Source organism: Penicillium nucicola (assembly GCF_028828085.1).
Source record: "Penicillium nucicola strain IBT 29836 chromosome Unknown utg000003l, whole genome shotgun sequence".
Taxonomy (NCBI): domain Eukaryota; kingdom Fungi; phylum Ascomycota; class Eurotiomycetes; order Eurotiales; family Aspergillaceae; genus Penicillium; species Penicillium nucicola.
Genome location: NW_026643127.1, coordinates 89,375 through 112,984, shown reverse-complemented (window position 1 = coordinate 112,984; position 23,610 = coordinate 89,375). Strand labels below are relative to the sequence as shown.

The 23,610-nt window shown below is 48.4% G+C and overlaps 7 protein-coding genes across 7 annotated transcripts; 6 read left to right on the top strand and 1 right to left on the bottom strand.

Annotated features, from left to right (window-relative positions):
- Positions 1-2,366: 2,366 nt before the first annotated feature.
- N7511_003610 (uncharacterized protein) lies at positions 2,367-4,266 on the top strand (the record flags this gene model as incomplete). Its single annotated transcript, XM_057126035.1, has 2 exons — positions 2,367-2,618; positions 2,722-4,266. 2 exons carry the CDS (start codon positions 2,367-2,369, stop codon positions 4,264-4,266), a joined length of 1,797 nt encoding a protein of 598 aa, XP_056984925.1.
- A 959-nt stretch (positions 4,267-5,225) lies between these two features.
- N7511_003609 (uncharacterized protein) lies at positions 5,226-5,832 on the top strand (the record flags this gene model as incomplete). The annotated part of the gene is made up of 4 exons (XM_057126034.1): positions 5,226-5,269; positions 5,459-5,558; positions 5,616-5,683; positions 5,748-5,832. 4 exons carry the CDS (start codon positions 5,226-5,228, stop codon positions 5,830-5,832), a joined length of 297 nt encoding a protein of 98 aa, XP_056984924.1.
- A 764-nt stretch (positions 5,833-6,596) lies between these two features.
- N7511_003608 (Acyl transferase/acyl hydrolase/lysophospholipase) lies at positions 6,597-10,187 on the top strand (the record flags this gene model as incomplete). Its single annotated transcript, XM_057126033.1, has 5 exons — positions 6,597-6,802; positions 6,866-7,689; positions 7,747-7,781; positions 7,832-9,909; positions 9,977-10,187. 5 exons carry the CDS (start codon positions 6,597-6,599, stop codon positions 10,185-10,187), a joined length of 3,354 nt encoding a protein of 1,117 aa, XP_056984923.1.
- A 1,657-nt stretch (positions 10,188-11,844) lies between these two features.
- Positions 11,845-13,849, top strand: N7511_003607 (uncharacterized protein; the record flags this gene model as incomplete). The annotated part of the gene is made up of 4 exons (XM_057126032.1): positions 11,845-12,110; positions 12,178-12,448; positions 12,507-12,849; positions 12,918-13,849. 4 exons carry the CDS (start codon positions 11,845-11,847, stop codon positions 13,847-13,849), a joined length of 1,812 nt encoding a protein of 603 aa, XP_056984922.1.
- A 529-nt stretch (positions 13,850-14,378) lies between these two features.
- Positions 14,379-17,318, top strand: N7511_003606 (uncharacterized protein; the record flags this gene model as incomplete). Its single annotated transcript, XM_057126031.1, has 3 exons — positions 14,379-16,292; positions 16,358-16,756; positions 16,830-17,318. 3 exons carry the CDS (start codon positions 14,379-14,381, stop codon positions 17,316-17,318), a joined length of 2,802 nt encoding a protein of 933 aa, XP_056984921.1.
- A 12-nt stretch (positions 17,319-17,330) lies between these two features.
- On the bottom strand, positions 17,331-18,536 carry N7511_003605 (uncharacterized protein; the record flags this gene model as incomplete). The annotated part of the gene is made up of 3 exons (XM_057126030.1): positions 17,331-17,594; positions 17,666-18,375; positions 18,440-18,536. 3 exons carry the CDS (start codon positions 18,534-18,536, stop codon positions 17,331-17,333), a joined length of 1,071 nt encoding a protein of 356 aa, XP_056984920.1.
- Positions 18,537-19,884: 1,348 nt separating this feature from the next.
- N7511_003604 (uncharacterized protein) lies at positions 19,885-22,349 on the top strand (the record flags this gene model as incomplete). Its single annotated transcript, XM_057126029.1, has 10 exons — positions 19,885-20,190; positions 20,240-20,478; positions 20,542-20,698; positions 20,769-20,859; positions 20,940-20,975; positions 21,024-21,084; positions 21,139-21,724; positions 21,775-21,863; positions 21,914-22,130; positions 22,185-22,349. 10 exons carry the CDS (start codon positions 19,885-19,887, stop codon positions 22,347-22,349), a joined length of 1,947 nt encoding a protein of 648 aa, XP_056984919.1.
- Between the last annotated feature and the right edge of the window lie 1,261 nt (positions 22,350-23,610).

Below are 23,610 nucleotides of genomic sequence, written 5' to 3'. Positions count from 1 at the left end.
GCGAATGAGGGGCTACTTGAAACCTTGAGTCTATGGAGTGGGAGGGATCAGCAGCAGATTATATGACAGCGTGATATAATAGCTGCTATATTGACAACCACTGGATACGGGTCTACACACTTCCATAATATGGCACCTATCAGACCAAATGCTAAGCGGCAACAAAAGAGCAAGGATCTATCTCCGCGACGCAAGCTGAACCTGCTTTATCCTCCATCCTCGCCGAATAGTACACACTCCAGAGCCTCAAACATGCGTCGCAAACCAAACGTGCAGACCCACCATGCACAGTCGGAGACATACCCCTGTTAAACGACAAAAATGATTACCCTACTGACTCGAGCATCCAGCCCCTTTGCAAATCAGCCTATGGAACTCGCATCGCATCTTTATCTTATCCTGACATGTGCGTTCTACAGTATATGTCTCTCGAATCGCTACGCTCCCACCCGACTGGGTGGTGGATTGCTGGTGGCTTGAGGTAGTGGTCGCAGTTTGCCAGTTAGGTTGTTGAATGACATGTCTCATGACAGAGCTGCCGATTCAGGATTTAGAACACAGTCGCTGTCTGGATATTTTCTATCCTGCATGTCGAAGATTGGACGCGACATTGTAGGTGTATACTGTACATTTGAATGATACACCAGTTGGAAATACTGCTTGTCAGCCGTTGTCGATCTACTCGTTTTGCTTCTGCATCCTGGTCTACTTTGGGAAATTGATATGATTAGGAGACATTAGGCACTGAGAATATAGTGGTGGCTATTTACCATTTCCAGTCCCCTGCATTGCCATGGCCACCCGTGCACATACTCCGGAACCTATCATTGTAGACATCACTCCTATGCCATCCAATCTCACGTGTGTCATACCCCAGTCCCGGAATTGCAGTAGCAGGTCTGGGCTGTGATGCAGGGGCGGGCTTATCAGGATCTCAGGTTGAAAGACACAGGTCGGATTAGCTTGTCCAGAAGGGAGGGGGGAGGGTGTGGGCTTGAATCCTGTGGTTCTAGTGTCGAATGACGAAACTGGGGTTTGCTGTAGAGCCGATCAGGAGGCATGGGTTCAACTTGACGGTGAAGCCAGGTATCGTGTCAAACGGTGGACGGACTCTCGGGCCACCGCGTGGAAGGCGGTGCAGCAATAGCGAATCCCCGATTTGTTGAGTGTATAGCCTACCTCTAGTGAAGAATGATACATCTAAATCACTCTGCACTTGGTTTGCCCACAACGCTCAGGACGATCGTAGAACACGACGTAATGTCAGGAAGAACTTGGTAGTGTACTTCTGGCATGAAACGACAGCAGTGCCAGTAGTCGCCCGGGATCAGCAATTCGTTTCAATAGCAGGTGGATCCTCACGTGGAGTGACTAGTGCAGACGCAGAACCCGAGATTGGGCAAGCAAGCTGGGAATAGTCGAAGGAACCGCAATACAGTAAAGAGAAGAGCCTCCTGTTCTTTGAGAATAGAACCATGGGACTGGTGCGGGAGTGACCCATGGTCTCAAGGTATAAACGGCCGAGTCCGTGGAGGCTTTCCCTTGCCTTTGTTTTCCTTTTCATGTTGTTTCGCGCATTTCTGGACAGTTTGATCGGTTGGGCATTGGACACCTGATGGGCCATAGCGACGTGGCACTCATCCAGACGAACCATCGAGTGCCTGGGCTTGAGGGCTGGGTTTCCCGCTGTAGGCGCTGTATTCGCGAGAAAGGGGAGTTATATGTAGAGACAGGAAAAGCAAATCACCCTTTTTCGTCCGTCAGGTCTTCGCTGGCCTCGGGAGAGACTCGGGCTGATCCGGTTCGCTGCCTCACTTTTTGGTCTTTCGCGCTGCTGCAGCTCAGCCAACGAGATGTCGCGGTCTTCGTTTGTTACCCGGGTTTGCTCCGACGGTTTGTTACCATACCTCTCTCATTTCTGGGTATAGGGGTCCAGACCAGACTCGGGATCGGCTTGGAGTATAGTCGTCCTCTCTTATTCCTCGTATCGCTCTTACTTTGTGGGGGACCACCTTTTTGTAGCCCAATCTTCCTTCTTTTTGACGCTCTTCTCCCAACTTATGATCTTCGATCTGCCAATTTTGGATCTTCTTGTCTTGATAAGATCGGCTTTCCATCTGCCATCTGCCTTCTATCATCTATCATCTACCTTTTACCTTTTACCGTCTACCATTTACCGTCTACCATTTACCGTCTACCTTTGCGTCACTATTTCTCCCCAGATCTACGTACGTACCTACCTACTTGGTCGCAGGTCGCAGACGCATATACTCACCACCGGGCCAGCTTCCTCTCCCTGCATTTGACTACTGATAGACAGTGACTTCCCCGGCCATTGTCCACTGTGAGGAATCCATTCCCGCACCATGACTGTCAACCCGGCCGATGACGAATTGTTCACGAGAGCCATCTCCGGATACCGCGAAGCGTTTTTGGTTCAACATTCCCATCTCTCGGAATCCGAACAAATACATCTCTGGAGGGAACGGCTGGGGCAATTCATGCCGGCCCCCCAGGAACCCGTAGGGAAGCCGGGGAAACGGTCTCGACAAGATGCGACACCGCGGACGATACCCCCCTGTGACTCTGGTCTCCCGCGGGCAAAACGGAGAGCCACCGTATGTGACCTTGGTCTCTTGCTCCTCACGTCTCCTGCTCCCCTGCGATCGCTTCTCTTGACTTCTGACCCGCCACATCCGTCCTTGGATTGACCATTGGCAGACCCCGGACCTTGCAGACTCCGACCTGACTCGGAATCTCTCCCACGCCTCCTCCCCCGACCTACCGCGGACCGCGTCCTTGTCGACCCCCCAGGGAGCCTACCGTCACACCGCCATGGTGCGCTCCCAAAGCCAGCAGATCCCGGTCTCCCATCGACACCCACCGGCCGGGGCTGCCATGGGCAAACGCCAATCCTTCGGCCCCCGGACCCGTCGTCTCGACCATGTTGACGAATACTCGCCATCCGAGTACGCCCGCCATTTGGACATCTCGCAATCGTTTGATCCGGCCTGGACATTCAACGAACGGACTGGACCATCCTTCCCGTGCCCCTGGACGTCCCCTTTCGACCAGGCCTCGACATCGGCGGTGGAAATGTCACGCAGCGAGACCACCGACTCACTCATCGGCGGAATCAACATGTTCCGCTTCGACTCGTCCGGACCATCCTCAACCCCCAACTCCCACGGCTCCATCCCTCCGGATTGGGTGCCAAGTTCCTCTCCTTTTACGTATCAAGATCCCGTTCTCTCAGTATATCCTGACCTAGATCCCACAATTCCCATGCCCTTCCCCACCACCACCTCATCCTTTTCAACATCCGCTCCCCCATCCACCGCCTTCTACCCCATGCCCCACGCCTTCCCCTCGATCGAGGCAGCAGAAATGAAACCCTCGGATTCATTCGACAGTATCCGCTCAGCATCTTCACCATCGCGCGCCGCACGCCGCACTCAAGAGCAGATCGCCCACGGCTCTCGCCCCATTGCACCAAAGAGCGACGCCCATGACAGCACCGTGTGCCTCTCCGACCCAAGCGATCCACACAAGATGCTCCGTATCTCCTCGGCAGACGGCACAACCAAGGAAGTTGCTGCGATCCCCAAAGCATCGATCCACAGACCTCCGCGCCCAAAGACATACTGTCATCTCTGTCAAGACCATCCGGACGGCTTTCATGGCGATCACGAGCTGCGCCGTCATATCGAGCGCGTGCACTCTTCCGTTCGCAAGGTGTGGATGTGTGTCGATATCTCGACCGATGGGAATTTCCTTGGCAACTGCAAGGCTTGTCGGAATGGGAAGAAGTACGGCGCAAATTATAATGCCGCGGCGCACTTACGTCGCACCCATTTCAATCCTTGCCAGCGGGGTCGTGGTGGCCGTGGGAAGGACAGCGAGAAGCGCGGTGGGAAGGGCGGAGGTAATTATCCGTCCATGGATGTATTGAAGCATTGGATGGTTGCCGCTGAGGAGGTCATTGAAGATGCATCTCTGGACGGTCTCGACTCAGGGATGGCCGTCCGGGGTGAGAGCAACGTTCCGATGCATATCGCGGTTGACACGACCGTCTGTGAGACTCTTGAAGACTATGTCCCGTTTGAGATGGGATCGACTCCCTTTGATGGGTATGATCAATTCTCCGAGACGCCTGGTGTGCCCTTCAAGCTCAACCTGGAGCTCGAGGAGCAAGCTTCTCCCAAGTCCCCACTCTATTTCGACCCGCAGCGACCATTCTCGCCCGAAGTGGATTCATATGTGTGAGTTGGGCGTAGTTTTTGTATGATTCCTGTTGTTCATATTCTTTGGTCCGTGTATTGTATTCTCTGGGTAGGGGGTGGGGGTTAGTTTCGGGTCAGGGGAGTGGATTTTCATTGGCGATATATGTATATGCAGGTATAATGAATGTTAATGAATGTGATCAAAGTAGCGAGGACAAGCATTCGGGCAATCCGTGATCCTGCAGCCAATGTACTACCACGTAGGCAACAACAATACGGTGAAGTGCCAAGAGAAGTCGACCCGGAAGAAACCCCTGGGACTGCTTCGATGGTTCGTGAGTGGCTGAAATGCCTCCAGTGCGGGCCTTGCCAGCCAATAGTGCGTTCTGGTCGCCGCAGATATGTGGCTGACTGCGCTGGTCAGTAGGGCTGGTGGCTGACTGTGGGAGATACGGGCTTGGATACTTTGGAGGCCAGGAATGAGGTGAGTTTGCTCTGTCCGGATCATTCGCAGTCCCAACTGGACTGAGAGTAGAAGTAAACAAAAAAGCGCCAGAAGTTCCCAACCTCTCACCGCGTAGAAAGCACAGGGGGCAGAAAAAGGGTACTTTGCCAGTACCTCAGCCCTGTTGATTCTTGGCGGTCAAACCCTCACTTCGGGGGCCCCGGACAAGTATCGCCCAAGTAACTCCCCCAACTCTTTCTTCAGTCACACCCAAGTAAGTTCTCTCCTCGTGATTCTCTTTCTCTCTTTCTCCTCTCCTCGTCTTCCTTCAGACTCTTTTCTTTCATCTCCGTGACTCACGTCAGTTCATCCACAGTTCTCCTCGCAACCCATCTCCGTTTGTTGAGAATCCCAGGTGTGTACCTTTTTATCGCTGAGACAGTTGTGTACCCTCTGAGGACCCCCGTTTAAATCGCCTAGAGGCGCATTCTGTCCCTATCGCATTGGCAATGATCACCTGACTGACTTGTCTCTTATACAGAACTCTTCCCGCCATTATGTCCTACCAGCAGCAGTACCCTCCTCAGGGCCCTCCTCAGGCGTAAGTCCATACTACGATCGCATATACCCTTCAACACAGCACTCGCTTTGCTTTCCAATGGGACTGGATGCGATCATTATGGTCCGCCGACTTCGTCTCCCTTTGCGACCGCCAAAGCTGCAACCCAGATCACCCCCGTTTCGCACATTAGTCAACATGATGGAATTTGTTCTGATTCGCATAAAATAGCTACTATCCGCAGCAGCAGGGTTACCCTCCTCAGGGCTACCCTCCCCAGGGCGGTTATGACCCGAACTACCCTCCCCAGGGATATCCTCCTCAAAACAACGTATGCATCGAACCCCATGACTCCACATACTGTGAACACTAAGAAATCCTGTTACAGATGAACTACGCCCAACCCCAGCAGCAGCAGGAGAAGAAGTCTGGTGGTGGTGGTTGTCTCGGATGGTGGTAGGTAGTCATCTTGTTGTGGTTCGTGAGAAAGCGACTGACATCATCTTTTTTTTTCTACCAGTCTGGCCACCCTGTGCTGTTGCTTTGTCTGTGAGGAGGGCTGCGAGTGCTGCGCTGACTGTGTTGAGTGCTGCGAGATGTGTTAAACTCTACGACCCACGACATCGACGATATGCTCCTTCTTGTCGGCGTTGATCATTCTCGCTATGTCCGGCAGCGTTTTGGGACAAAGCACAACACTCTTGCAATGTCATGATTTCCTTTCGTCTTTACTTAGCTGAATTTGTTTCTTTCGATGGACGATCACCGCATACTCAAATTGAGTTCTATCGCTTGTCCTCATATTTTTGAGTTAATTTGATTCCCATTAGTTCGATTGGTTTGCGAACATTCTCCTGTTTATCTACGAGCATGTACATACGTACTTCCTAGATGAACGCTTGGCTTCAATCGATCTCAAGTTGCGTGTTGAAAGTTGGAGATTTGGTATTAATCACCTGGTGTTGTACCACACGATGTAGTTGAATTTGATCATGAGTCGCTTCTTATGTTTCGATGGTAATGTCAGAAAGTGCCACGGGTCTTACTATATGCGGTACTTCCATGCAGTAGTTCGTTTCATCATCAATCCTAGAAATGTTGCTGCTTTATTTTTAGTCCAAAAAACTGGCGATCTGCATGGAGGCGCCCAGCTAGCAGCCTAGATCATATCGACCCTCGCGGGTGATTCGTGAATGGGAAGCCTCTATCCCGTGCCTAAGCGCCTTGCTGTATGCCTTGCCAGCATGGAATCTCATGCTGTGAAAATAATGATAGGAGTCCAATGATCAGCATTGTTGGGCAAATTGTATATGTATGCTGTTGTCCCACCACGCATTCATATGTTTCGACTATATAAAGGTCACTCAATATGAGCAAGAATAGCCAGCTTGGTCCAAACCCTCGTCATACCAATGGGTTATGCCTCTTGTCTTTGGATGGCGGTGGTGTGAGAGGGTTGTCGAGTCTTCTCATACTGAAAGACGTTATGACCCAGCTCAACTCGGAACGTGAACATGGCCAAGTTTTGAAGCCCTGTGACGTGTTTGATCTGATTGGAGGTACAAGCACAGGAGGGTTTGTATTGGAAATCCCTTAGTTCTCACAGGATTCGAGCTAACTTGGGCGTCTTAATTTTAGTTTGATTGCCATCATGCTCGGACGACTAAATATGAGTGTTGACGAATGTCTTCACGCTTACACCGAATTGATGGAATCGGTTTTTGGTGACAAGATCAGCAATGTCCCAATGGACTGGTCTGGAAACATTAGGCCTCAGTATGACAGCCGGAAACTGAAACTGGCAGTTGAAGGTGTCATTGAACGCTGTGGGCTTTCTCCAACCGACCCGTTCAATGATGGGACCCCTTGTCGCTCTAGGGTCTTTGTCTGCACAACGTCCAAAACCACTTTGCAAACCACACGTCTCCGAAGCTACACGGTTCCGAACGAGAATGCACTATCAGCGACGATATGCGAAGCAGCGCTGGCAACATCCGCGGCAACAGGGTATTTCGAACCCGTCACGATCGAAGATTGTCTGTTCGTCGACGGTGCTTTTGGGGCTAATAATCCCATCCAAGAAGTGGAGGAAGAAGCAGCCGATATATGGTGCACTGCAAGTCGTGATCTGAAACCGTTGGTCAAATGTTTCGTGTCAATCGGGACAGGTAATCCTGCACAAGTCCCAATTGATGACAATCTTTTCAAGTTCCTTTCAAAGTCTCTTGTCAGGCTGGCAACCAAACCTGAAGGCACAGAGCGCCTGTTCTCTGCGCGTTGGCGCAGTGAGATAAAAGAGAAGAGATTCTTTCGCTTCAATGTTGAACAAGGATTGCAAGGAATACACATGACCGAGTTTCAGAAGCAGAATCTCATCAAATCTGCAACATATACCTATCTTCATCATTCCTCCCAAAAATGTTGCGTGCGTGATTGTGTTTTGACTCTTGTTGATAAAGAGGGTGAGTGTATCCGCCGAGACCTATTTTTCAGGCTACTGAGGTACTGACTACATACAGGGAAGACCAATGTAGATTTTGAAACTACCATAAGGGTAAGACAACCATATTTCTGTTAAATGACCTAATATGGATTGTATACAAGGAATACGGCAATCGGACTTCTCGGAATCGAGTCCTGAATGCAATCCCTCCTGAAGGACGCCATTCCTACGCTGCGAGACCTGTAGGCTGGGTCATTCCATTTGAAAGAAACACTCGATATGTTGACCGCGAAGTCGTGGGTAAGGTTAAGAGAAGACTCTTCATTAGGAACCAGCCTGAAAGAATCGCCATTTTCGGCCTTGGGGGAGTAGGCAAAACACAAATATCTTTGGAGCTGGCATATCAAACAAAAGAACTATATCCAGACTGCTCTATTTTCTGGCTGCACGCATTGAATATGGAAAGTATTCAACAGGCATACCGGATGGTAGCGGAGCAGCTCAAGATTGACATCTCGGGGGCAGATGCAGACGTTAAGGGTCTTGTGCAGAACCATCTCAGTAACCCAACCGCAGGTCGATGGCTATTGATTTTTGATAACGCCGATGATTTCGATATGTGGAATGAGAACGAGGATTCAACAGCAGGACGGTTGAGAAACTTCCTTCCCCACAGTGACCAAGGGGCTATTGTTTTTACTACCCGAAGTAATAAAGTAGCTCAATATCTGGCTGCCACAGACATTATCGAGATTCCGGTGATGGAAGAACACAAGGCCATTCATGTCTTGCGAAATTCTTTAGTTGATAAAGAGCTTCTCCATGACGCCGAAGGCACTCGACAGCTTCTCGATCGGTTGACATTTCTTCCTTTGGCAATTGTTCAAGCCGCATCTTTTATCAATCAAAACTCAATGGATATCATGAGCTATGTTAATCTTTTGGATAAACAAGAGCAAAATGAGATAGATCTTTTGAGTGAGGATTTCGAGGATCATGGCCGTTACAAGAGCAGTCGAAACCCTGTTGCTACTACGTGGCTTACGTCTTTTGACCAAATCCGAAAACAGTCTCCTTTAGCTGCCGATTTTCTCTGTTTCATTTCCTGGGTTCAAGAAAGAAACATTCCCATCGTGCTTCTGCCGCCAGCAACGGGAGTTGAAACACAGAAGGCCATCGGTGTTCTGCAGTCTTACTCCTTTGTTCGGGTCAATAGCGGGGGATCAACGCTTGACATGCACCGACTGGTGCAGCTTGCCTCAAGAAATTGGCTTCGTTTGCTTAAAGTATCCCAGGCATGGCAAATTTGTGCGATGCGACACTTGTGCGAAGGTCTGCAAGTTGTAGATCAGGGGCGTTCTCGGGTTGAATGGCGAGTCATGATCCCGCATGCCCTACATATCCTCAACTGCACGACTGGTGAGCCCCCTACGACTGAAAGAACCCAAGTCTTGGTCATGGTAGCTTGGTGCCTTACTTATGATGGAAGATATAGAGAAGCGGAGCCGCTTTTCTATGAGATCATCGATGGCAGCATGAACTTGCAAGGCAATGAAAGTATGCATATTCTTTCAGGGCTCGGTGGACTTGCAACCATTGCTATGAGCCAAGGAACATCTGAAAAAGCCATTGGGTTGTTCAAAGAGATCCTACGGATCAGAACCAATATTCATGGGCCTGATCATCTTGATACAATCCGCGCTGTTACGCAGCTGGCAGGCTCATACCGTATGGCCGAAAAGTTCGACAATGCGGAGATCTTATACAAGAAAGCCATTAGACATTACCTTGCGACCCTCAGACCCGATTCCACTGAGACTATGGACGCAATATTTGGGTTGACAATGGTTTTCAAATCCCAGGGGAAAGTCTCGGATTCGGTAGAGTTATCTCATCAGTCACTTCAAATTGCGAGAAATACCCTGGGCTCTTGCCACATCCAGACAGTCTTTGCCATGGTAGGTGTCGCGATCATATATGTAGAGCAATGGCGATTGAAAGAGGCTCAAGCTTTGTTCACTGAGGCGTTTGACATCCAAAAGGATCTTCTTGGACCTGAGCACCCAGCCACGATTAGAAACATGGCCTGGCTTGCTACCACATTGGCATATCAAGGACAAAGAGCTGAAGCATTTGGAATGATGAAGGAATGTATACGTCTTCATGGTCAAGTCTTTGGGGATGAACACCCTTATACGGAAAGCCTCAGCGACCTACTAGAGGGGTGGACGACGTCAAAGTGAGTTAGCCGACATTCAATTATTCCTGTACTTCTTATAGGATCCATTCATTAACTTTATCAAAAGGTCGATGTCATCGTTTTTAAAAAACAATTTTAGCGGTTTTCGACGCTCCGAGATGATGCAAGAACGAAGAGGCCATTACCCCAAAGTCAAGGTTTACGGCATCTTTCACGCTTCGCAGCAACCGAAGAATGACCCTTTGGTTCGCGAAATCAAAGAAGCTATAAATAACATGGCGACAGGGGACACGCTTCCAGAAGTGACACGAGGTTAGGGCTGCAGACTCGATGAAAGGGCCGTTGAATTCGCTTATAGGCCCGGTATCGCTAGAGATTAACATACAGAAGTACGGCTGTAGTTCAAGACTTTCATTTTTATATCTTTGGCTGGTATGTCAGGCCTTGGAGATCATAGTCAGGGCGTTGTGCGTAGCAGTCCTGGTGGCATGGAAGCGAAACCAGTTTCTGTACGCGTATGCGGTGCTTGTCTTGATTGCCGTGGTTTACAAAACATTATACAAGGGGAGATAGCAGACGTTTTGAATAGAAAAACAACATATCTCACTGCCCATAGAAATCCTAGTGACGAGAGAAAGTAAGGTGGACTGTCGTCTTGTTGAGAGCTGGCTTCATGTAAGGACGCATATTGGTGAGAGCACAAATGCATGCAAATATTGGTCCAGTGTTACAATAGGCAACTAAAGCCGTTTATCAGCGATGTTTTGATCTCGGCGATATTAATTACTTTCCACGGGAACTTTCATTGGCGCGGAAATGTCAGCTCTGAGCATATTTCGCAGCGTCGGAAGCCCTGCTTCCCACATTTCCGCGAGCTATACGAGTGTCGGGAGCGGAGATTTATCTCATTGAACCATGCAACTGGATTAAAAGCTAACCAATTTTTTTGGCACGAGTTCCACGGACAAAATTGCCCAATTGTGAAGTGGTGTGATGCGGACACGATCCTTAGATGGATATCGGTCGCGACCATCGGCGACTATGGCAGGATGGAACCACAGGTTCGAGCATTTTAATCTCAATTATCTGAAACCCACCCGTGTACAGACCTATGATTGGCACAAATTCAACTTCTCGTTCTCTCGCACTAACGCTGTCGGCTCTCCCGGCCCCATGATTATTCGAACGCAGCGAGACTGCCGCTGTAAGACCGAGACTCCACTGTGGCTGTCGGAACAGACAAAAACTGGTTAGTAGACTACCAGGGGCGCGTGCCCAACGATTCCTGCGTCGCACTACTCTATTGGGGCATATGATTAATGTTGCAAGGGGCTTTGTTTTGTGGCGATCTTGCGGAGCACCAAGTCTTGGAAATTGCTTGATTCAGATAGAAGAGACTCATGTAGGAGATAACCGCATATAGCCATGAATCACAACTATACTGTCCAGTGTGTTGATCTGAGCTGGTCCCAGTTGAGCGCGGGTTTCTCGGTTGGGCCCGAAGCCCCCAACAGGAAAAGATCTGATAAACTCAGATTAACTTGGGTGTCGAAAGTCGCGCAAGCGAAGCAGAGAACAGGGAAATATCAGTGGAAAGGCCCACAGTTAGAAAAGGCCAAGCGAAGCTTGATCTGGCCATTCCGAAGCTTGGTGTGGGCCACACTTTACTGCGTGTGGATTAGGGCTCGCTAGATAAGATCACGGCGACATCTGATTAGATCTTTTGTGTTTTCTAGTGGAGACTCCAAGACCACGCCAATACCTTAGCCTACGTTTGTGGACTCTGGCAAAATGCTTTTACCAAATTAAAACTCTTGGCCGCGCAAATACCCAGTTTTGTCTGCGTGTCAGAGCGCGTGGTTCTCGCCGACGGCCGATCTCGGGTAAACAATATTTTTCTATAAAAGTACCGAAGTCCCAGCTCCGAGTCTCTTGATCTCCTGATTTCTAGATTATCTTTATCTTTATCTCGAAATGGGTCTCCGTCCCTTGATTAAGAGAGGCCGAGCGGTCATGCGCCGCTTGGGCGCCGACAGCAAGGCTGATTCGGCGACTAGCTCTTCGATTGAAACTACCCAGGGAGCTACATTCGAGGAAGCCAAGAGACAACCTACTGTGGAGGCTACGGCTACGGCTCAAGAGCCGGAGCACCCTTCCGAAGATCTTCAACATGGTGTCCGCAATGTCGAGGCTATTACCATGAGCTGGTCTAAGACCACCTTGATTTGTGTCTTCATCAAGTACGTTCTTTTGAACTTGTGTTCACTGCAAAGCCAAACGATCAGTCTTAACATGCGATTTTTATAGTATTTGGTTCCTCTACTTTGTCAATGCCTTCCAGTCATCCGTGTATGGCAGCTTGAGCCCGTACATTTCCAGCTCTTTCCAGGCTCACTCCTTGTCCGGTGTGCCCATGGCTCTCGCTGATGCCTTTACTGCGGCTTGTTACCTACCTGTTGGAAAGATCATGGATACCTGGGGCCGTGCTGAGGGTTTCCTTCTGATGACCATCAGTGCTACTCTTGGTCTCATCCTGTTCGCCTCGTGCGACAGTTTTGCCATCTACTGTGTTGGATACGTAAGTTCGCCAAAACAGGATCATCTCTTGGGTTTTTACGATACTTACCAGAATGCAGGTCTTCTACCAGCTCGGCTTCAGCGGAATGGAGTATTCTATCGATGTCATCACCGCCGATTCCTCTACCTTGAAGAACCGAGGTCTAGCATTCGCCTTCACCTCGTCGCCATATATCATTACCGCCTTTGCTGGCCCCAAGGTTGCCGACGAGTTTTTAGCCCAAGTTAGCTGGCGTTGGGGTGTTGGTTGCTGGGCCATTATTTTCCCCATCGTTGCGGCACCACTGTACTTCATGCTCCAGCGCAACTTGAAAAAGGCTGTTGACCAAGGACATGTCCTGAGAGAGTCTAGCGGTCGTACTTTCTTCCAAAACGTCTGGTACTGGACCATCCAGTTTGATTGTGAGTATTCCTATTTCCCGGAATGGGTTTTCACCTTAACTTGATTCACTAGTTCTAACTCTCATCAGTGCCCGGTGTTGTTATGTTCACTATCGGCCTTGTTCTGTTCGAGGTTCCCTTCGATATCGCTAGTGAGGCCCCTAACGGCTGGGGCTCTGGCTATATCATTGCTATGCTCGTTGTTGGTTTCTGCATGCTTTTCTTCTTCATCTTTTACGAATGGAAGCTGGCCCCTGTGCCACTGCTTCCGATGGAATTCCTGCTCGACCGGACAGTCATTGGCGCTTGTCTCTTGGACGCGACCTACCAGATCTCTTACTACTGCTGGAACAATTACTTCACTTCGTTCTTGCAGGTTGTGAACAACGTGACTGTTGCCCAGGCTGGTTATATCAGCAACACCTTTGATGTTGTTTCTGGAGTACTTCTTATCCTGGTCGGTTTCATCATCCGCAAGACTGGTCGCTATAAGTGGCTGCTCTACATTTCCGTTCCTCTGTACCTTTTGGCTCAGGGTTTGATGATTTACTTCCGCAAGCCTAACATGTCTGTCGGATACCAGATCATGTGTCAGATCTTTATCTCTATTGGTGGCTCAATTTTCATTATCGTGGAGCAGCTGGCTATTCTCGCCGCCGTGGATCACCAGCACGTCGCCGCCGCTCTAGCCTTGCTTAATGTCGTTGGCACGATCGGTGACTCTGCCGGTTATACTATCTGCACAGCGATCTGGACCAACACCTTCGAGAAGGCCCTCATCCGCTACCTTCCCGAGTCAGCGATCTCGAACTTGGATATGATCTACGAGGATCTCGACACGCAGATCAGCTACCCTGTCGGAAGTGCGACAAGGACTGCTATCCAGGAAGCCTATGCATACAGTGAAGTGCGCATGTTGTCCGCTGGTCTGGGTATCATGGCTTTGGCCATTGCCTGGACTATGCTGATCAGAGATATTGACCTCAAGAAGAAGCCCCAGGTTCAGGGAACAGTCTTCTAGAAGTTCAAAAATGGGACTGGCTGTATTTCTCAAAGTCATACAGTCGCATGTGAAATGAGCCTATTTTCCATACGTGCTCTGAGCCACGCCACTATCGCCGTTGGTGCTGATCACCAGCTGCATGTTGCTTTGCCTTGTCACCTTAATTTGCATATATCATTCGCTGCCCCCTTCGGGTCGGAGAAAAAAACACAAGTTTACTAATAATTTATACCCGAATTGATATTGTTTTTTGCGATAACTGCTTCTCATCTTGCTCTAGGCTCATTTTGATTATCGAACATTGTAATGTCGGGTGAAAGTAGGCAGACGCGAGGTGGAAAAGGGCTTTTGCCCGGGCAATGCAGCCTCACTGGGCAAATATCAGCCCCCGTTCTTTTTTGTTTGATTTTGCTTTGGCCTATCTGACATGCAGGCTATGTTTAGCGCAGTTTGGCCTTTCCGCTGAACTCGTTCCTCTTCGGTGCGGGGCTTGATGAATTCGTCTCTCGTATACTAGAGACCCTCTCAACATACAGTACTCTTCACCATGGCTTCAGATAATTACGCCGAAATATGCGACCAGATATATGCCCGAATAATGAAAAGGCTGGAGGACTCTTACCTCAATGGGACTCGTGTTGCTCGTTTTGCTCCGATCGGAACCGCCGAAGAGGTGCTCAAGCCGGAGATTCTATACCGTTTCTTTCGCAGTCTTCAGTTGCCTCAGATTCGAGTGGATACTTTGGTGCAGAGGTTAGATCAAAGGAAGCTTCACAAGTTTCTGGCTATTCTTATCTTTACCTCGTGTACCATAGCGACCGCTCGAACATTCACCATCAAGCTCTTAGCCCCTACGGACACGGAGTGGCCCCAAAGTCTCAGTATCCTACCAGCAGATCGTGAATCTCTTGAATCGATTTTTGGGGAACCAGTCACACCTGACAAAATCTTGTCGACACAGGCATGCTTCTGTCCTATAATGATTTGCAAAAAAAAGAATGATCACATTGAGAGCTTGGAGCGCGAATGTCTTCCATATCTGGAGCAGGAACTTCGAGGAAAAGGAGCTTTTGGTATGGTATATCGAGTGAAGATTGCCCAGCGTCACTTCTTTTCTCCCAATCTGGGTTCAGCAAACTCGGATCCTATTGATGTCGCGCGCAAAGACTTCCACAACAGGGAGGACACCGAGCTGGACGTTTTGCAACAGATTCTAGCTTGTAAGAGACCATCTCCCAATATCATCGAAATCTACGGGAGTCTCGAGATCGGCTCCGTGGGGTGTAGCATTTTCATGCCTCTTGCCATTGAGGACCTCCGGGCTCATATGAAGGATGATACGCGACCAAGACCAGGGGCCACCGAAAGAACCGATATGATCCTTGCCGCTGCAGGGGTCGCTGAGGGCTTAGAATTTCTCCATAACAACATGGAGAAGCCTCTCGGTGGGAAATTGGTTTGTTACCACATGGACCTCAAACCAGACAATATCTTGATCTTCCCGGAAAGGATCGATGAAAATGGGAAGCTGATTTATATTTGGAAGATCAGCGATTTCGGCATGTCTCATATCAGACATCAAGAAGATGAGGCTGAATCACACGAGAACGTCTTTACAAGATTGTTTCTCGAGAAGCGCGTGGTCGAATCTCTCGCCGGAGCTTCTAACATGCGTTTAGAAGGCACATATTTGGCTCCTGAATCACTTCTTCCGGGGAAAACCATGAAGACTTCCAGCGATGTCTGGTCACTGGGCTGTATCATCAGTGTGCTATTTACATACTTGGTGGAGGGCACAGCTGGGGTGGCCAAATATGAAGAGATCAGGTCCAGTCATCGCAATGCAAACGGTCGCGATCGCTTTTTTGTTGCAAATACGACCTTTGGACATCCAAAGATCAATTCAAAGATCGGACTGTACCATGACCTTTTGGTAAAAAAAGCTAGTCAACAAATTCCACAGGAGGGGCAAGCCTTGAGATCTATATTGACTTACCTTGAGCGACACATTCTTCTTTTGGATCAGAAAAAACGGCATCCCGCAAAGCAATTGAAGAAAGAGCTAGAAAGCACTCACCATGCATACAAGGAACTGGATAACACACCCAGAGCGCATCCAAATGATGAACAACACCGATTTAGCGCGCTGTTGCAGGATATTCGCATTACCGAATCAATGGGCAATCAGAAAGAGGCTTCCAAGAAGGCTGACACTTGGTTCTTCAAGCCTAAGGAAGCTTTCAAAGACTGTGACATATCTCCGGATGGATCTATTATCGCATTCTGGAATGATTTCACAATCTGGCTTTACACCCAGTCCTGTGAGCGTATTGTGGGCCAGGACCTATACCCGGTTGCTGAGTTCCTTTTGGATAAGAATAGCGAACCTCGACGCTTCTTGAAAAGTCTGAGCTTGACAGATAAGTACTTGATAGTCTCCCTGTCGGGCAACGATTTCCAGGTAAGAGCTCATCCGCAACCCATGCAGACTATTCGACAATGTCCTAATTCTTTGTTGGTCATAAGTGCAACGTCTTTGATTTACGACGGGATAAACGAAGAAACAAGTCGGCAAATATCAATTTGAAACATTATCAGCGGGTCTCGCTTCATCTCCCCGAGATAAAGGAGGTGGCTATTTCATCTGGAGGTCAAATCATGGCGTTTATTGTGCGTGACAAAGAAAGAGATGATAACCCAGGCTCACTGTACATTGGCAACGTCGGATCCCCCAATGATTGGAAGCTAGTATCGAAACTGAGATGGCCCGCGTCGGACGTCATTCAACTTTCATTCTCCCCTGAGGATGACATCTATATTGTCTTCAGACCACAACGAGCCGACCAAGCCCATAACTATAAGATTCCTGTTCTTCATGCATGCCTAGCAGAGAAGAATATGTACCCTCTCATCATTGAGCCACGGGTAATTCTTGATTCTGCTATTCAATGGGTCCTCCCAACTAACTGGTGATGCATTAGGGTATCGAAACTACCAGCACTGTTGGCCTCTTTACCGCACTCGCTCCACTCTCACGGCGTCCTGGAGTCTGTGTAATTGTCACTCGGGAAAAACAGCTGCATATACAAAGCCTCAGAGAGCCCAACAAAGCCCCCCTGTCAATCAGAAAAGCATAAGTATCACCAATTATCGAGTGATCAAGTTGATTTCGGGACTAAATCACAAGGTCATGTTTGCTGTTGGGAGAAAATTGGGAGATCTAAGAATAATTTTGCTTGAGATCACGATCAATATCCCAATGCCACAAGCTGATAATACCGATATTTCAGCTGCGGATATTTCAGTCAAGGAAGTTGCCATACTCCCAAATCTATCCTATCATAGCGAGTTCACTGCCAGGGTTTTCCTTGATCAAGGGAATAGCTACTTCCTTCTTGCTGCTCTTCTCGATTCTAATGCTTGTGGTATATACAAAGTCTGTCTGGATGGTGCTAGCTCAAGTTCTCCCCAGGGAGACACAACATGACCCAGCATCATATTAGGCCTCACCCTCATAGAAATCTCTTGCTTCCTTCGTTCCAAATCTCATCTGTCTTTTGATATCATGGAATTTCCAAGCTGGGACCAGGCGCATCTTTGGTAGATGAAACGCCGCCCCGTCGTGACGTATTAGCCAGTAGTAAAGAAGATAAGTCACTGCGGTGAGCCCGAGTGAAGACAGGAAAAAAATCCATATCATGGATGTGCCAACTATGCGGCTGGTTTCAATATCCATGTCGAAGAAATTCATGCCAAAAAATGTCTATTTGAAGTGCGTTAACGTGGGGGAGCAGGTAGAAGTTGATAGAATTTGAATTCTGTGGGGAAACTCACTGCAACGAATGATGTTGGAAGATAGAACAAAGTGAGTCTAGTAATAAAAACAGCTGATTTGTTTAGTTCCAGTATGTTTTTGTTTTGCTCCTGTGCCAAAAGCTGATCACGCGCCAACAAGCTGCCAGAGAGCAACTTGGCGACACTTTTTGCCTGCTGCTGTAAATAGTTTGCAGATTGTGAATAGGTCTTGCAATATCGAACATGATTCTTCAAACACTGAGTAACATGTTTTGTCTCGCTTGTCTCCGATTCAGCGTCAATGAGTGCCGATAGGTCTTGAAGAAGGTCCATCGCCGACGAAAGAAGAGCTGGCACTTGGCGGAAACGAGTTTCTAGGCTGTTCAAGGCAATAACCGCATCATGTCCTAGTCCCAAGGGCTCTTCAATGACAGTTACTAGGGCTTCCTTGGCGACGGGCAAGAATTTGTTCTCCATCGTCATGATGTAGATTCTCCATGCGGGAAAGTATGCTGTGAACAACAGCTGATGAAGCCAAAATGGATCGACATCTACCTTTGCTTTATTACTTGACATCGACAGCCATTGCATTGCTTCGCATTGTAGTTTGGACTGGGGAGTTGGACTGAGAAGCACACACAAACTCTGCGATGTTGCGCTGTCGTATCGCTGGTAGACTCCAGTCTGTCGAATCACCCATTTGTCGCCATTTTCTTTGTACTCTGGATACTTTATAGTGTATAATATCTCTATAATATGATCAGAATTTTTTTTATTGTGATTTCATCTGTGAGAAATGGGGAAAGTCGTTACCTGTGATTGAGCCTGAAGAGGCTTCCGTGAATGGAATACACAATACGGCGTCAATATCAGCATTGCGATGAGTGCGAGAGTAAAAGCACGATGCCATTTCCCAAAATATCGAGCTAATTTCATGGTGTGAAACAATGAGATCGAGCATGGGCTTCGTAGCTTCTAGCGGTCCCCTGGTGTTCCGTTGACAGATCGATCTATGAAAGGTCAGGAACGATCAACCGTAATCTTTTGGCTGACAAACATTAGGCGAAGCTTGTAAGAGTTACTTTGGTTCATTTGAAAGTGCATTTCCAGGTCTTCTGCTGTGCAAGTCTTGAAACTTTGATCACAGGGGGTGGTGGATAGAGCCACATTGTGTCCGACTTCGAAAACTTCAACGGGATGAACCGGTTGAGTAGTTCTGTAGTAATCAAAAGATAGCATGCTGAAAATGTAGAAGACGCTCTCAATGAATTCAACCGCGGACAGATTCTCAATTATTATAGCTTTCAATACTACAGTAAGCGCCCAGCGCACCAAACTAATCACTGCCTCCCTGCATGTGCATTGAAATTCCGCCTTGGGTTCATAAGTAATTCCATTTGCCACACTTCCAGGCTAGTCGTCTTCTAATTTTCTGCTCGCAAACTGTCAGGGTCGTGCTCATGTCCAATCAGAATATCTCGTACTCAAACTCTTCCTGTAGCTATGTAATCAGCCATGGGCCTCGAAGATCATCTTCCTGAATCAAATCTCACCGTCCTCACTAATCGGGGCGCAATGAACGACCATGTCTCGCCATGTAACTGCCCAAGTATTCAGCCTTGCGCCCGATGAAATGGGGGTTGCTAGTCATATACCCGGATCTTAAAATCGGTCACCCCATCAAACAGGCTCTCAAGAAAAGCCTGAAGACTTTCTCCGTTCAAGTAGCGAGAATCCACTATTTGACGACGTTCGTTATCCGCGAGTGGTTTGTCGGGCATTCTGCTGAGGCTGATTGATTTGTCCCAATTTAGTGGAAGTAAGATCTGCGGCCCTCATAAATCGCCAGGATCTGCGGCTGAAAATGGGGAGGAGCATCCCATAGGATGCACCGCCACGTCACGAAGCCCTATCTTTACCCCGGTTCCCAGGGCACGAGACCTTCTGCATGGTTTCTGGCCAATGTCTTTTCTTTCCGCTTATCTGGGGGGTGTGACTATACTTAATATGGAAAGTGTTTCTCCCGTGATTGGACAGGGATCTTGTGCGTCCGAGTCACCCGGGTGAATTTGACCGGTTTCACGATACGAGTGGCGTAGCATGCGGCTTTCACCTAGTCGCCGATTTTGCTGGGTCGCTGTAATATGCATGAAATGTAGTTCATAAACACCTGCTTTCTTGGTTGTCTGCCATATGCATTCAAAAGTGTGATGATCGCGTTGTGATAGACAGGGGGTATCTCAACCTCACTTGTCGACATGTCTGAGCCAGTCGAGCCATCGGAATGGCTGCCAGACTGGCTGTTCAATTTGGTGGCTGGATCAACAAGACCGGGCATGTTGTTGACACCCTCAACAAATGACCAGTCAGATGGGCCTCTTCCAGCACCCTCTCAACAGCAAAATAGTCAGATCGCCTCAAAGGACTCTGTCGGGGCAATTCAACCGTCTCCGGCAGATTTGGAGTCTGCCCATATCTTTGAGTACCGCGAGGAAACGGTTCTCCACGTAAAACCCAGTGTGGACAGACGCGTCGAGAGAACCTTGAAAGGGATCCATCTGTTTGTGCGTATAGAGAGTTCTTTACCATGTCCCGCCGTACTCATTGAACCAGATGATTACAGTCAATGCAACGCTCGGAACAGGACTTTACTGGCGTGGCGGACAAATTCTCGAATTAGCTGGTCCCGTGGCGGTTCTTGTATCTTTCTTCGCTGTTGGACTGCTAGCATGGGCAGTCATGCAATGCATTACTGAGATGCTATGCATTTGGCCAATCCCCGGTGCTCTCTCGGTATATGTGAGCCAGTTTGTGGATGAAGAGCTGGGCATTGCTGTTGGTATCACTTACTGGTTTGTATACCCCAATATCGCTATCCTACATGCTAGTTCAAGAGGTACTGACCCCCCTTACAGGTTCACTTACTCTCTTTCGTTCTCTACGTTGATTGCAACTTCAGCTGCAGAGTTCAATTATTGGCGTGGAATCAATGAAAATCTGACTATCCAAGGTCTCGTCATATACTTCTTGATACCATTCATACTGGTTCTTATAAATACACTGCGTATCAAGGTAGGCTTCAATTATCACTCTTTCGCCGGTTGGGTTCTGATCTTGAAAGTGAGCGCTGACCGATGTCAAGCAATATGGGCTGCTGGAGGTAGTTACAGGCAGTATGAAAATATTTTTTCTTGTTTTCATCATCATAGCACTCATCACGATTAATCTTGGGGGTAAGTACCAACGCCCTTTTCCTACCCTAGGCTCTGGAAAAGGGTAGAGTCACTTACTGCTGTATACTAAGTTCGGCCAGCGGGCTCAAAGGAGAGCATTCACATTGGCTCGGAAAGTAGGCTGATCTCACCAAATGTTGCATGCCGAAAGCTAACATTGATAGACTGGGCCTCGCCTACCGACTTTGATGGGGATGCAGCACATGATTGGACAACAGCCCTCCTGTGAGTGACTCTCATTGCCTTTGACTGACGTGAACAACTTACCTATTGCAATAGAATGAGTGTTTCCATTGCAACATTTGCATATGTCGGGGTGGAAGTTGTTTCCTCGTCTGTGCTTGAAGCAGCAAAGTCACCAAGTCATTCCAAGGACGGAGGCAATCCATTCAAATTCTCTGCTATCTGGATTCCAGTATTTGCGACAGGTGCATACTGTCTCAGTGGAACCCTTGGCACATTGGATATTGAGCGAAAGGATCCTCAGCTTCCTCGACTGAGCTGGCTTCCACAAAATCCAGGCCAAGATGACCACTTCTCAAGTCGCGCTGCCTTTGTTGTGATTGCTTTGGCTTCTAAAATCCCAGGTTTGGCTGATACCTTCAATGCCTTCCTGGTGTTTACTTGTATTTCCTGTGCAACCACCAATCTCTATATTGCCTCACGCGCACTGTTTGGTTTAACCAGTCGGTTGGAAGGTGGTGAGGGCCAGCGGTGGTACATACGTTTCCTTGCTTCGTTTGGGAAAACGGACAGTCGTAAGGTTCCCGTGCGAGCCATTATATTCTCTGCAGTTGCATTCTGGTGGGTTCCTTTTCTACAACTTATTGGTGGTACTTCCAGCCCTCGGTCCTCTGTCAATACTGTATGTCTACAAATCTCCGGTCAAGACGCCCAGCGCTAACTCCAATCCAGTTTATTGAAGTTCTGGCTCAAATGGCATCTGTGGGTGTTTTGCAAGTTTGGGCTTGCGAGTGTTGGGCCTTTATTCGCTTCTATCGAAGGTCAGTCTGGTCATCCTCTCCCGCGTTTGATGTACTGACTAGGGTCTTAGCATCTATCAACATCGCGAATATCTCGAGCGTGAAAACATTGCTCTGATCCAGCGTTGGAGCATCAAAAATAATTCCGACTATCCTTATCGCGGTTATGGACAACCCATTCTTGCATACCTAGCACTGTTTGGGTGTATGTTTATTTTGCTGATGGCTAATGGGGCTGCCTTGTGGAATGGGTTCCACCTTCTACCTTTCCTTGCCTCATACCTGACTGTAAGTGTTATTTGGATCTCCTTTGGTACGAAGTGTTGATCAACAAACTTGCAGGTCATTGTCTTTCTTGGAACATGGATTCTATTGAAGATTGCCCGGTCGGCGCCATGGGCTTTGGTTGAGCTTTCAAAGCCTAAAGTAGTCGCAGATATTTTGAAGCACCTGCATGACATTCGTCTCGGTGTGACTGATTCCAATGAGGACATTTTGGAAACATGAAATTGTTCTGTCGTGGTCGGGACCCTTGTGTATGACTGTGTTGATTGTGCACCATGCAAAATATATAACTGTATCCATGAGGATTTTGTTTCGATCCTGAATTCCACCTCCGTAGTCTATAATCTCTCATACAACGCTTCTTTGCTCTGTACATAGGGTTGATGTTTGTATATCGCCTGCAGTGTTAGGGGTTGGCATAGTTTTCAAGGACTGCGTCAATAGTGAATCGGTACTACGGGATCATCTTAATGCCTGGTAATTCAGGCTACAAGTTGGACACCCAGGCTTCATCGGTACAGCGAGAGATTCAGACTTGAATGAAACGTTAAATGGACTTTCTGAGGTGGGCTTCTACAGAAACCCACAAATAATAGAAAAAAGAACCGTAAAATGAGGGGAGAAACAGAAGATCCCAAAAAAAGAAACCAAAAAAATTCCGGTGGGCCGGAGTCGAACCGGCGACATTCAGATTACAATGGTCAATTACAGTCTGACGCCATAAACCAACTAGACGACCGCCGGATGGTTGTTGAAAGCCGCTCAGTTTTTGGTTTCTTGAGGTGAGTTGGGTTGAGGTTGTTACCCTTCCTGCACTCGCATCTTGTTGCTCAATCTCTCATCTTCTGCCACCACTTGAGCTGACCCGCCTGGACTATATTCCCATCAACTCCACTGAAATCCCTGGATTCTCAGTCTGAATCATTCATTCTTCATGAATCCTCCCCATATCATCTGGCATGTTACACCTACCCACTCAGCCTGCCCCAAACCCGCGTACGCACTATAAGTTATCCACAGACGGAGTATCGCCACACCGAAACCTCGTCGTATACTTAACATGGCCGGTTGCTCCCATCCAAGTCCACCTCTTTTCCTATGAACATCTTTCCCGGTCTGAGGAGATTGATGACACAAGCGGGAAGTGGAGGTTTTGCATGAAGATGCGGAGAAAGCCGCGTCGATTTACCCGTCAATCACAACCCACATTCCGCTTCATGGCGTGGACCACTATGCCCAAAAAGGCGGCCAAGAGATATGTATCCCTGGACGGAGGAATATCTCAAATCAGATCGAAGAGGGGTTCCTGGCAGTCGGAGCCTCGGCGCGCTCTCAACATGCAGGTGCAACGTTGTCGCATGGCTTCATGCAGGGGACATACCATTGAGTTCTGCCGATATTTCCCCACGCACTGTCTCTCTACAGGGGTGGAATATGTATGCATGCACTCCTCATGGAGATTTACCCAAATGGGAGTGGACGC